Source organism: Podarcis pityusensis, assembly GCF_964106645.2.
Source record: "Podarcis pityusensis genome assembly, chromosome: 1".
Classification (NCBI taxonomy): Eukaryota; Metazoa; Chordata; class Lepidosauria; order Squamata; family Lacertidae; genus Podarcis; species Podarcis pityusensis.
In genome coordinates, this window is record NC_138028.1 from 45617110 (window position 1) to 45631425 (window position 14316).

The following is a 14316-nucleotide window of genomic DNA, read 5'->3' on the forward strand; positions in this document are numbered from 1 at the left end:
ATGAACAGCATCCGACCTCACCAACTGTGCCTAATTCTCCCTCCCCGGCAAAGCCCTTCCTGCCTGTTAATGTGATCAAATCACGGATTCAATCAACACAGAAGAAGACTTTATCCGCACAAACTAAAATTACTGATTTCCTTATGGGTCCTCGCTCTACCTCCAAGAACCCATTAAACAACTCAAAGTGACAATTACCGGGACAGCACAAGGACCCGACATTATCAATACTTAGCTGGAACATTGCTGGTTGGAGAACCAAAAAATCAGACCCCGAATTCAGGAAGTACATAAATTCATTTAACATCATCCTATTCCAAGAAACATGGGATGAGGAAGAGATTACCATAGACGGCTTTGATCTTCTAACACTTCCGGCCTCCCCTTCCTTGAAAGGTGGTCGCCCCAAAGGGGGTCTTTTGATTGGGATCTCACTCCAACTTCGCGCCAAATTCACTCTGGTACGGGCTTCCCCGCCTTTTGCTCTTTCTGGACTGATCGCAGAAGGGAAGTCCTCATTACTAATTACTAATGTTTATCTCCCCCCCGAAGGCTCAGCACCTGATCTTGATTGGAGATGGGAATCATTTGAAAATCACCTATTGTCATGTCATACCAAATGCCCTAACTCGTACTCCTTAATTGGGGGAGACTTTAATGCTCGAATTGCCACAAATTGGGACCTACTAACCAAGTCCAAATGGTGGACTCCCCCATGTTTGGACAACTTTGACTTGGAACATGCTAGAATTAGAACTTCAAAGGACAACAGAGTAAACAAAGCTGGAGTGACCCTTTACCAAATGGCCATTCGCCTGAATCTAGTATTCTTGAACGGCACCTTCCCCCCCGATATACCGGGGGAGTTCACTCACCTGGGACCAGCATCTAACAGTGTTATCGATTACTTCTTGATCTCCGCAAATTTGGCCGTCAATGTACTTTCCTTCCAAGTTGAAAACCAACATTTCAGTGATCACCTCCCAATAGTGACCACTTTGTCATTGTTCCGGTACCAGAAGGACTATAAACACTCAGTCCCTCTGGAAACCTCATCAGCGACCAAAATAAGAGGGATCAAATGGTCGGAGGCTGTGGCCCAAAAATACCAGGATTTTTTCCATAGGGAAATCACCGTCTATCTACCTCAAATAACTACTGATTTACAAGATTCCAATTCGGTTTTGAAACTTTTTAACCTTCTTACAACAAACCTTACCACTTTTTTTACATCACCTCCTCAAAAGGCGAAAGTAGCGCATTGCAGTGCTGGGGCCCCTTGGTTTAACACCTCTTGCAAACAAGCAAGATCCCTTCTTCGTTCCATCTATAATGAATACAAAAACTCTAATGCCCAGGCTCTACCATCCTCCTATTTACAAGCCAAAAGAGCATACAAACAGACTTTAAAGCTGGCCAAACGTGAGTGGTATCTAAAGCGTTGGCGAGCCTTGATTGCGGCCTCTAGATCCCGCAGATCACAGGAATTTTGGACTTTGATAAACAAAAGAGGAAGGAAGTACCCACTGACGATTATCCCTGCGCCCACATGGGAACAATTCTTGAGTAAATATTTCTCCTTGGCAGAGGAATCCAACTCATCCACTGAATTCCGAGCCGACCATCTACCTTTGTGGCCCTCTACCGACCCAGACCTGATAATGGACTTGATATTAGATCTGAAAATGGGCAAAGCCCCCGGGCCGGATCTAGTCCCTGCTGAGGCTATTGTTGCGCAACCGAGGTGGTGGGCTGAAATCCTGGCCAAAGTCTTTGATGCAATTAATTCTACGGGGCTTATCCCTAGGTCATGGAAGGAGGCCGTGATCGTGCCAGTCCATAAAAAGGGTCCCCCTGCTGACCCGGAGAACTATCGGAACATCAGCCTTTTGTCTATCATCGGGAAAATCTATGCAAAATTTTTGCTGTCTAAGCTGTCCCATTGGGCAAACGACTCAAATTTGATTGGTCACGAGCAAGCGGGCTTTAGGAACAATTATTCGACCACTGACCATATGGTAATCATGTATCATCTTGCCAGAAAATATTCTGCCCCGAGTCGGGGGCGCCTATGTGTCGCTTTCATAGACCTAAAGGCCGCCTTCGACAGTATCCCAAGAAACTGTCTATGGAAGAAATTAGAGAGATGGGGCATAGATAGAAGGCTGTTATGGCTTATAACCCAATTACACCATGGGTCGTCGGCTAGAGTGAGACTCACACCGGCGGGAAACCTATCCAACGAGGTCCCAATAAATAGAGGTGTGCGCCAAGGCTGCATTTTGGCCCCACTCCTCTTCAACTTGTTTATTAGCGATATGAAGCTCTTTCTGAATGAGTCTCAAGCCAACATTCATGCCCCCCGCCTAGCTGATTTTCGCTGCCCTCTGCTCCTATATGCCGACGATGCAGCGATCCTTTCTTACTCTAGAGTCGGTTTATGCAGAGCTCTAAAGATTTTTGCGGCTTATTGCAAACTCAACCATCTGACAATTAATCATGGGAAATCTAAAGTCCTGGTCTTTACCAGGTCTCGGAAAACTTACAGCTGGAAGTTAGATGGAGTCCAATTAGAACAGGTTTTCAAATTTAAATACCTGGGAGTCTTTTTTCACTACAACCTAAGCTGGAAGCCACAGATACAGTATTTACTAAACAAAGGGAAAACAATACTTTATACTCTACTCCAATTTTTTGCGGCCGACGGAGCCTCCCACATCCCTTCCGCATTGAAGGTGTACCATGCAAAAGTGGTTTCCACCCTCTGTTATGCTGCCCCGCTCTGGGCCCCAGGGTCCAATTTAACATCGTTGGGGACATTGCAGAATCAGTTTCTCCGTCGCCTCCTGAAACTCCCCATGTGTGTGAGCAACGCAGCCATACGTCTGGAGTTAAGGATTGCATCATTGGAGACTGTCATCTGGAAGCGAGTCTTTGGTTATTGGCTGTCCAGCTGGCATAGGCTTCCCGACCATTACCTTTTTCAGTGCCTCTGGCGGGACGACTTTGTCAATCCGTGGGTAGGAAAAATCCATGCCAAACTTCTGAGCATCGGAATTTCCCCAGCGGACTCCTTAAAGATGAACTTACGCTCAGCCAAAAGACTTATTGAGCAAAGATTAGCAGACATTGAAAATCAACACAACCTCGCCGGGGGTGGGGGTGTCTGCTCCCCCAGGTATCACGGAATAACCCCACCACTTGGCCTTCCATCATACATGTCATCTCTTTCATCTGTACCACACCGACTTGCATTTATTCGTGCAAGGTTCAATGTCCTTCCATCGAACCTGCTGAGCCACAGATTTTCCAAGGGTTTGGTGTCTCCGCTATGTGTGTGTGACGGGAAAACTGTTGATTCTCTCCCACATATAATGTTCAACTGTCCCCTACATAGCATAGCCAGGACTAAATTCCTGGGTCCTGCTTTACTGCGCTTGGTTGGCAGGCCTGCTGAGTCACATGCCGCACTACTTTTGCAGGATACAGAGCCTTCTGTAACTCTGCAGGTGGCGAGATTCCTGAATGCGGTTATCTCACACACAAAAACCACCAAAAACAACAACATCAAAAACTAATCGGACAGTTTTGAAGAGAGTGCATGTCGGATCTCGTCTTCAGTTTTCCTTTTTCTGGGATCCGTCCCTTGGAGCTCTCCGGGCCCCAAGCTGTTATCTGGCTCTGCTCAATGACCCACCCCTGCATCATGGTGTTCACCTTCTGGTGCCGAATATATCGGTCTTTATGCCTCTGTGCTTTTATGTTTGTACATACTTTATGGGCTAATAGCCGTAAATAAATAAATAAATTTAAAAAAAAAAAAAAAAAATTTATGTGCCTGCTTGTGATTCCAGATATAAGTGAGATAGCAGATGCCGTTGAGTAGAAGGCAGAACTCGTGCACGAGGCTCTCAACAGATGGGTAGGCAAATGGGAGTTTAATGTTACTAGATGTGAGGTCATGAACTTGGCATTTGCAGTAGAACAGATATGCCGGCTAAATAGAAAGTGATATTTGAAAGGAAGAGGAATAGTTAATTTTTCAGAACAATCCTTTAAAGATCTTTAAAGAAGTATTGTACAAGGCAATTAATGTGAAGGGAATGCTGTTGAAATTGTCAACTTCTCACACAGATTCTGATGAAAATTGGGAAATCGGGCAGGCTAAGTTTCAGATGCCAGGTTAAAGTGGCTTTATTTCAGGAGGCCTATACATCGTAAATGTTTTGTTCTTGTATATTTTAATAAATGTTTGAGGTTTTGTATATTGCATGCATGCTTGTTTGTGAACCGCTTTTAGACCCAGGTGTGGGGGAAAGTGGGGTGTGCTTTAAAATAATAATAATAATAATAATAATAATAATAATAATAATAATATAATATAGCAGCAAGCCACAGGTAAATAAGCTACTCAGGCAGAGGTCTAAGCTGAAGACTGGAAATGAAGGTGTCTGGTGGGCTTATTCCAGAGACTATTTCACAACATAGGGGCCACTTCTGAAAAGTCTCCACTTTGTGTTTTGGTACATAGGGCATGTAGCAGTACCTGTCCAGGTGACCTGAGGGAACAAATAAACTTGTGTGAAAGAAGCTCCTTCAGGTCACAGCAGTTGTGTCAGGTGAGGAGCACTTTGTTCTTGCCATGTGGTTCATGATCACAGTTGCAGAAACTGGCTAGCTTGTGTACAGGACTACAGTTTTTCTTGTGACTAAGTCCATTGAACTCTGTAGGAAAGCAATTCATCTGCATTTATCTCAATAAATCCTTAACAGCAACCCACTGAGGCAGGTCAGGATTTTCCCGATATGACAGATTAAGGTTGGGTGGCAGTGGCTTGCCTAATTCCACCCAGTGCATATCTGATGAGAGGTGAACCAGGAACTTCCTGATTTACAGCTCATTCTTTTATTTAATATGTTGTAGTCCTACCCTTCTTCCAAGGAGCTAAGGATGGTGTATTTATTTTTATCTGTTTAAAATATTTCTAGGCTGTCTTTCTGGTCAATGCCTGTCCGAGGCAGTTTGCAAAAATTAAAAAATTGCAACAATGCAACAACCATCAAACCATCAAATTCCTTCCCTCCACTCTGAGAACAGTCCATAAAATATTCAGCCAGCCAATTAAAGCACTATCCACAGCAATGAGATACCATAGTCCAGGCCATAAAACATCAGTCAGGAATAAGGCAATCGGAAGAGTGTACAGCAAATTTAAGAGGTATGTTAGGAAGATGATTGTATAGGGTGACCCGGTCAGCTTCGTGGATTATTTGAAGCCAGATCTATCCTGTCTGATCCAGCATTTGCATCCACTTGGCTGTCTGTGGCTATGTTACAGTAGCTCATTGAACTTCTAAAAATGTTTAGAGATGGTCGTCACATTATTTTTTTTAAGTTCCGGTTTTAATTTTACTGTATTTTCTAAAAAGATGTTGCATCAGGAACCCTTTGGTTTGTGCTTTTGAAGCTCTTATACTAGGTTTTTGGTTTTGGGGTTTTTTTTGGTCACTCAGGGAACTACCTTGGAGAGATGCCACAATTTCCTTGGCCTAAAATGAGGCAGATATCATTTTCTACCAATTTTTTAAAAAAATATGTGGGCAAGAAGCAATTTTTTTCTTTGTATATTAGTTCTAAAAGTTTGTTTCCAAAGAGATGATTTTGATTTACTTCTGAAGGACTTGCGCAACCCCAGGGGGATTTTTTGCTTTGAACATCTGTTGCTCCAGTGCCATAGTGCAAAATGTTTTGAAAAGGCTGAAAACATGGCAGCACAAATTAAAATTATTATTATTTTTTGTATGAACCAGAATGAAGGCATCAAGTTGGACTGGAAATTTGGAACACACTTACAAAAGTATTATTTTAATGTGCAAATATGAGGACACAGTTGATGAGATATCAGAGTTCTGTAGATTGGTGGAACCTATTTTACAACTGGGGAAACAATAATTTCTTTTAGGCCATCACAGTTTGCAAAGACATGAATGAGTCACAGTGAGCCCTGGTCTCCCACGCTACCCACTTTCTTTCTCTTCTTTTGCAAGGGGGTGATCAAAAGCTTACAGTTGTGTTTAACCACAGTTTGTTGTGTTGCCTGGACTATGATTGGATTCAAACAAGCCAACTTCAGACTAAAGTTACTGAAGCTGGCTTGTTTAAACTAACCATAGAAAAATTAACCACAGTTCCACGTCTGGAAGGAATAGCAATATGTGCCTCATCAAAAGTGGTATCTTCCAAATTATTCCTTGACAATGTGGGAAGAGGAGCAAGTGAGTAGGAAGGAGTGGGTGAGCCCAAGGCTCATTGCCGCTCATTCAGGTCATACTAAACTGGTTTAGTGCGACATGCAAGTGCGGTCATTGAGCACAGAGCATGAATTGAACTTTGATCCAAAGTAAAACACTCCTCTGACCCACATGAACTCTCATTAGTCCTTTATGTCCAGAGGAAGAAATCACATTAACATGAGTTGCTACCTCTTGAGATTAATAAATTGTCCTCCATCCATAATGCTCAACCTATTTATTTGAGGAACAAAATGAATGTTATCATTCTGGACACTTGGAGGGAAGAAAGGATTCCACCCCTCCCAGAATATATTTTCCCAATCAGTTTCCTTAACGTTTTCTTATATGACCCAAACTGTTGTTCTGGCTTGGGTATGAGTGTAATTGTGTGTACATAAACGAACCTTCACCCTTGGTATCCCCACTCCACTCACAAATCTTGCAAACAATTTTTTTTTTTATATGAAACTTAAAGTACCTCAGGGAGAGAGTGAGCATTTCAGTAATGTATGATATCATTGGCTGACCTAAGATTACTTACTCTTTTGACAGCAGGATGACTCTTGTGTTAAATACTTAAAAAAATAATGATAACTTGGTCTAATGATGGCAGTGATGTCATCAGGAGTTGCCCAAACTTCAAAGAGGATAACTGAGTCCTTAGTAGAGGCTAAATGAAAATGGAAGACTGATTTCTAGGAGACTTGGCTAAGCATTAAGGCTGGATGATTGACCACAAAGTTTCTGGTTTGGCCAAAGCTGTAATTCTTAGAAACTGAATTCTGTCATCATAAAAAACAAAGCTGTCTCCTGAGGACAGGAGAGGAGAACATGAAGCACCAAAACATATTCCATTGCCTGCCCTAGGGGGTGGGGGGAGTAATTTCAGGTCAGTGCAAGGAGGATGGATTTTGTATTGAAATGTTCAAGTGAGGGAATTAATGGAGTGCAGAGTCTGAGGTCAATATGCTTGGTGGAGGAAACAGAAGATGAGTTTGCAGATGACTAATGATTATGCCTAATTTTTCTATGATACTGCGGGGTTGGCTTGCCACGCTTCTGAGAAATCAAACTCCTGCTTTGTTTTGCAATCAGTTATTGCCAGCATGTTGCTTTCTGCTCCAGTGTCACATGCAGCCTTGTTTACTGCTTTTAGCAATGCCACAAAAAGCAAGAAGTGAAAGGGGCATGTACGGAAGGATAGAACCTTTCACAGGCCTCTTACATGAGTCCCAGTGGCATTTGTTTTAAGTCCTGTAAAAGAAGAATTGTTCTCTTGTGGTTCTTTCTCCTGCTAGGGTTTCATAAACATAAGTAGGTTGTGTATCAGTTGCATTTTTAAAAGCAGAATTTTTTCCATCTCTCGGGGTCCCGTTTCTCTCCCGGAGATATTTTTGTGCTGTCTGGAGGGGAGTGGAAAAATGAGCTGAGAGCATTTTATACTTGTTGAAGGAACGCCCTGGCTCTGTAATGCTGGATTGCAGGATTCCACTGCTGGCAGCCGGTGTGGAGAGGGAGGGAGGGAGAACAGTAAGCGTGAATGGATGAGGAAATGAGTCAGTAAAATGCAGGCCCATGATCCACATGCAAGGAAGTAAAGTCGGCCTAGAAGGTAAAAGTTGCAGAACAGCCCCCCCCCCCAGTGCTTGCCACATCCTCCCCCCCTTTCTTTTTAACAATCCTATTTGCATGCTACTTTTCCTTCTTCACATCTCTACCTTTTAAGCTGTCTTACGTTTTTGACAAGGCTCTGCCAACAGGAGTTTAAGACAGAAATGCACATTATTTTTCAAATATGTAAAAGTAAATTAATTGTGCAGAGAGGCGCTGGTGGAGTTGAATGCAGCCCTATGCATAGACACTAAGCAGATAGACACTTTTGAAGAGCAAGACTCTCCCCACCAGCCAGTTAACCAGGCAGGGAAGTCGGGGTGAAGGGCTAATGGTTCTTACTCTTCACTCATGCACACAAATGGCCACGTGTGTATGGGTAGGTGAACTCCTGAAAATATATATGGACAAATAACTTCTTCTGACGTATTTGCAAGTGCAGATGAATACAAGTCAGCCAACAGTCCACATTGGGGATCTGCTGATCAGATAAAACAAATTGCAGTACGATAAACTTATGCCACATAATAAATGCCAGGTATTGACATTGCAGTTGTGTTCCAGATACTGACATTTGCATTGTTTCCCAGTAGTTTCTGCGTCTCTCCAAATCCTCAGGATGTATTATTGGAGGAGCTGATGTCAACTATGAGTTCTGTATTGAGATCGTGTTAGGTGTAGAATTCTGAATCATCACTATGTTCTCAGGTGGTTTCCTAGCTAATGTTGATTTCAGCTTTTCCAAGTGCATTATCTAGTCTCCTCTCTGCGCAACCAGTTATTTTATTTGCCTTCAGATAGGAATAGTTTTTATATGTTACTTCACTTGTACTGCAGAAAAGCGAAGGGTGATATTTCCGTTTCCTCATGTAGCCCTGCAGGTGTTGGAAATAATGTTAAAATCCAGGTTGTTAATTGGTGACAAGTCATTGGTGACTAGGGTTGGCTTTAATCTTAATTAATCTTAATGTGCGTGCAAGATGTTTGGCTAAGTGTCAGTTATTGCTATGAGAGTGGAGACAATTCATAAGGCGGGAAATAGCTGATTGACTAATACCTCTGCTTTATTATCAGTCTTTGGAAGTCAAACCCACCAGGCACCAGAATGTATTTCTATCCCACAGAAAAGAATTTTTCTATCCCTATCTTCTCTGTTCTTTATCAAGCAAGCTGCTTGTTTATGTTATCTAGCAATGGTATTTAGTATTCTTGTGTCTTAGCTGGTAAGCTTCCTGGTATGATTCATCATGCTCTTTTTAATTGCCTTGACTTTGTAACATCAAAATCCATCGGAGAGCTTCTTTTTTTTACTTTTAAAATTGTGAATATTGTTTCATTATATCTTTGCCCAATTTTACAACAGTTTTTGTACGCTGCAGTTGGCACTTGAGTTTTTCGGTGGTTTGAGGGTACGGCAAACTGTGTCTGTGACAAAACTCTGTTTGGCATTTCTGGTTGTGATATTTTGGGGAGCAAATAAAGGGACTGATCCTTTTTTCTGTCTGCATTTAGGTACTTCCCTTCACCTTCCTCCTATTTACTGTATATTGCTCGATGCTGAAAGAAAATATAGCAAGCCTTTAATCAGCTACTCGAAGAATGGGAAGCAGTGAAACGGGGAAATTCCTGAGCAGAAATGACAGCATCAAATTTCTATGGAAGCCCCTTTGAAAAAAGTGAGCAGATGTGGCCTTGTCTTCTAGAAATCTCTGGTCCCAAGTGCAGTTTGATCATCCCTGCAGAAGCTTCTGGCTGCATCATCTTCTGCTCTCAGACACATAGTTCATAACAGTGGATCATTCACTGGATATCTGTCAGCTGGATATCTTATCAGCCCTTGTGTGTAAAGCATGCTGGGTTGGATTCAGAATCCCTGCGAGTTGATCCCCCCCTTGTGGGAGGCATCTGCTGGAAGGAAAGGGAGGAGGTGATCTTTGCAGATTCCTGCAGCTCTTCCCCCCACTCCCACCCTGTGCCATATGAAAAGTTGCTGCAGCCGCTTTGGGTGACCCTCCAGAGCAGTTGGTGGGGCAATGGGCATGCAGGTGGAAGGGGAATATGGTGGAAATTACCTCCTTCCCCATCTCTGTCCCTTCTACAGATTGAAGCAGTCCTTCCATTTGCTGAAGGGACACCCTGGAACCAACCTGTTAGTGCCTTTCTTTATGTTCAGGGGATTCTGCTGCTGCTTTAGCGTTGCAGATTGTAAGACCAGAGCAACCTTTCTTGCAAACTCATTTGCCTGACAATGCTCAAGGCGGTCTGTTTTGGAACAGAAGAACTGCCAGTGGGTGCACAGTAGCGTTTGTTGCAGGAGGGAGGAGCAGAACACTCCATCACATCCTGAAGTAGGATCTTAATTGGGAGCTAGGAGATTTTGGTGCAAAAAAACCCCACATCTGTGCAGGCTCTGAAAAACGCTCCTTGGTAATCTCCTGATATTTTTCGTACTGTGCGTTTATATAGTGTTTCTGTGAGTTATTTATACTTAACCTTAGTCTCTACCCAAGCTATTATTTAGATCAATTATTACATTTTCTTTTTAAAAGCATTCATTGTTAGGCTCGCCTCTGGTTCTCTGGTCATACCAGACCTAGACATGCCTTGGCAAACTGAACCATGCTATTTAAGTACAGGTCAAGAAAGGTTCATTGCTAGTAGTAGCCAGCAAATGAAGTTGGGCTATCTGTGTAATGCGACAATGCACTCTACTGAGTCACTGGAGAAGAGAACATTCTGCTTGCAGCAGAGGCACGGAATGCATCTAGTGCTTCTTTCTACAAAGCAAACATTTGTCTCTAGTTTCAAACGGGGTAATTCCATTTGGGCAGGGTTGATGGTGGCTGACTTACAGTATATGGGAACAGGCTTAAGATACGCTATGGAACACTTATTTGGTACATTGATTTGTCAGACTTCTAAACAAGTTTTTTAAAAAATGATGCTCCTCCACCTTAGGCTAGTGAAAGGACTGCAGAGTGTTGATACCATGAACTGTAGACTCCTTACCCATTAGCTCAAATCAGCTGGTCTGCAAAAGAATTGCAGAACAGCCAGATATATCTGCACCTAGCTTTGCACACTATTTTTATTTTTTCCAACAATGGGGATTGAGGCCAGGATTAGATTATCAAAGAGGCAAGCAAGGCCCCAGCCCAGGGACCACAGTTTTAATAATAGCACAATTTGCTTTTATTATGGCCATTTATAATCTGCCCTTCACCCAAATGTCCTGGGGGAAAACACATATACATTTAAACCAAGAATTAATCATCTAAAACCAAGCAAACTACAACATACACAAGTTAATTTGCAATGAAAACTAAAGGCAGGAACAGCAAAACCAGGCACTCTGGTCCCACTGGAGCTTCTGCAATGGAGTGCTCCAAGTCTGAGGTTGGCAGTCCAACATCCTTGGGCCAGAGGGGCATTGCCTCCTATCCTTGTCTTGTGGAAGCGCTTCTAGATCTGGTCCTGCCTTCTTGTCCGCTTTGGATTTGGAGTCCCCTTGAAGAACGGGAATGTGGCTCCAAGTCTCTGGCGGGGTAGATCGACTGGCTGAGTTTTTGAAAGCTTCACGCAACAGTGTTGAGTTAACTGGTTATCCTGACCTGAGTTGCAGGTGTTTAATTTTCTGCTTATTTCTTTTCTTTTCCAGGCGCTGAAGCTAAGCAGGCCGCCGAATAGAAAGAGGGCTGAAATTTGCCTCTTAGATCTCTGCATGGACTAGACTTGAAGAGGGGAGAATTTCTTTTTTGCTGTCTTTATACTTACCCTCTCCTTTGTGCACAAGCACTAGCAATGGGTTGGCTGTTAATCTGAGATATCTTCTCTCTTCCTTATCCTCGGGAGGATAGACTGAACCATGAGTCTGCAGGCCCATCCAAAGTCTTCAAGCAAGAGGACTGGGAAGCGGATTGCCTTTTTCAATGAGGAAGAAGTTCAGCAGCAGCAACAACAACAGCAGCAGCAGCAGCAGCAGCAACAGCTGCTGCTTAAAGAAGGGCAGTACTTCAACCATGGGGGGAATGTGCCTTCTTCCCAGGGCATGGAGCTTTCCAAGCCAGGTGTATACGGGGGCGTCCACGGAAATGCTGCTTTGCTGAACTCTCTTTATCAGGATAGAGGCGATGCGAGGATGATCCCCCAGCAGCTGGCGGCTGCCAAGTGGCAGAACTCTCTGGTGGGGAACCGGCTACCAGAACGCAGCGATGCCAGCTGGCAGCCTCAATCTGGAGGCTGGAATCACGGGATGGTGTATGGGGGTGCCCAGAAAGGGGGGCACCCCAATGCCAACATCCCAGGTTTCTTCAGCCACCAAGATCCCCTGAAGAGGAACCGGGAGAAAGGTGTGGTGGTGTCTCACTTGTATGGAGATGCTGTGCAACAGATGATGTCTCATAAAGCCCAGTTAGAACAGCAAGCCCTGGTCAGGCAGCAAGCCCAGATTAATTCTTTTCAGCAAATGCAGAAGCAGCAGCAGCAGCAACAGCAACAACAACAACAGCAACAGCAGCAGAATCAGACCCTCCCGTTGCAACCTTTCCAGCTTGCCTTTGGCCACCAGGGCCAGAAGCAGGGTCTCCCTGAACTGTTGCATTGCTTTCAGCAAGCTCCTCCTACTTCCAGCCCAGCCTTTATCGCCCAGCAGAAGCAACAAGCTCTTCCACAGTTGCAGCTGTTTGAAAACTTTTATCCGCAGCAGCAGCAGCAGGCGGCTGTGCAAGGCTTTGGCATGCAGCAACCTGCATCTGTCACGCAGCCTCATGGGGCAGGGCCACCCCAGCCTCCTCAGCATCATATGGTTTCCCATCAGTTCCACCCGGTTACCGAGCGGAACCAGGAGCTGCTGAAGGCGCTGACGGAGCCAAATCCACAGACTGTCCTTCCCCAGGCCCAGATCCCTCTCCCAAGGAGATCACGGAGGCTTTCCAAGGAAGGTGTCCTGCCAGCGTCTTCCACAGAGGAAGCTTTGGCATCCAAGCCAGCTGAGGAGTATTCTGGCGGTGTGTTGCCCCATCACTGGCAACCGCAGCAGCACCCAGAAGTCCAGTTTCGACACCAGCCCGAAGCGTTCAGTCACAACAAGGAGATCTATTTGCAACCTGGCAGAGCGGAGCTGGAGCATGGGGAGATGCCAGCTGGCGCCCAGCCCGAAGCGGAGAAAGCAGGCGTGTATGAGAACGCCAGGCAGGCAGAAAAGCCGGTGGGTGCCACGGAGGGCCTTGGCCAGAGAGCCAACGACTTTGGTGGGGTCAGAGGCGGCGTCATCCAGAGCACGCGGAGGAGACGGCGTGTTTCTCAGGAAGCCAATTTGCTAACCCTGGCTCAGAAGGCTGTGGAGTTGGCTTCTCTTCAGAATCTCAAAGTAAGTGGCATTTCCTGACTCGCACCATGACTATTGCTTCACCTCACAGGATGCAACACCTTAAAAATGTTAGCAGACACCACTATTCCCCTTTTTGTCCACTTAGAAAGCATAATCCCAACAAGAACTTGTAAATAATAATAAAAGTAGTAGTAGTCAGCAAATGGCTTCTTCTTTTTTTGAAGAGCATAGGACTTACAAGTGTAGTTTCTGGGGAACAGGTAATTCTTACCCTGTCCGTTGCATTTTGCTCTGAAGATGACTTAAGTTAGGACAATTAATTTCAGTACATCTGCTCTGAGTAAAATGTAACTTAATACTGCCTGTTAAAGTCTCTAATGTCCTGGGACCAAGTTTACCAATTGTTAACATCACAGCCAGGTACAAGGCTTTCTACACTTAACTGCACCATTTGGAAAACAAACACAAAGCACCTTCTCTCTCTCTCTCCCCCCCCCCCCATGTGTGTTTGTGTCTCTGCATGTGCTATGCTTTTCGCTTTATTTTTGGTTCCCTCTTCCTCTCTAGCAAACATCTCCGACAACTGAATAAAGAGAGAGCAAATGCTAGCTCCGTCTCCCAGTAGCCAGGCTAGCTTTGCCACTCCCTTCCGTGGAATGGGATAAGGCTGTAAAATGAAGAGAAGGAACTGCTGTGTGACAGAACACTTATCTCTCTCTTTCCCCTCCTCCTGCCACAGTAATTAAGGAAGTCTCCAACATAAACCCTTGGGAGTTTTCAGCAAAACTTTTGTAATGTCTGAGCTTACATTTTTTAAAAGATGGGAATACATCAAGTGTATAGCCTGCTGAAACTGGAAACCTGTGGGGAGTTTCAGCTAATAACTTCAGTAACTGAGAGGGTTTGAATGTGACATTTAGCTGTCATATGACAATCAGTTAACTTTGAAGTTTGGATTCAAAGTAGTCTTGCATCCTCCCCATGCTAATAGTCATTGTGAATTAGTCCCATAGATTAGTAAAGGATTGGGAGGAAGCAATAGGATGCTTGGCCTGGATGGTGTAATTACTAGTGTGTTAGAT

General features: G+C 44.2%; 1 protein-coding gene across 4 annotated transcripts in view; it reads left to right on the plus strand.

Annotated features, from left to right (window-relative positions):
• MIDEAS (mitotic deacetylase associated SANT domain protein) overlaps positions 1–14316 on the plus strand; it is an 84242-nt gene that overhangs the window by 35492 nt on the left and 34434 nt on the right. For 2 of the 4 annotated variants that reach the window (XM_081013221.1, XM_081013220.1), the window contains exons 2-3: positions 9418–9581; positions 11564–13273. In XM_081013221.1, coding sequence (XP_080869347.1) covers positions 11771–13273 — 1503 coding nt within the window. In that variant the 5' untranslated portion in view covers positions 9418–9581; positions 11564–11770. The remainder of the gene's footprint in view (positions 1–9417; positions 9582–11563; positions 13274–14316) is intronic. The other 2 variants (XM_081013218.1, XM_081013219.1) reach the window with 1 other exon arrangement.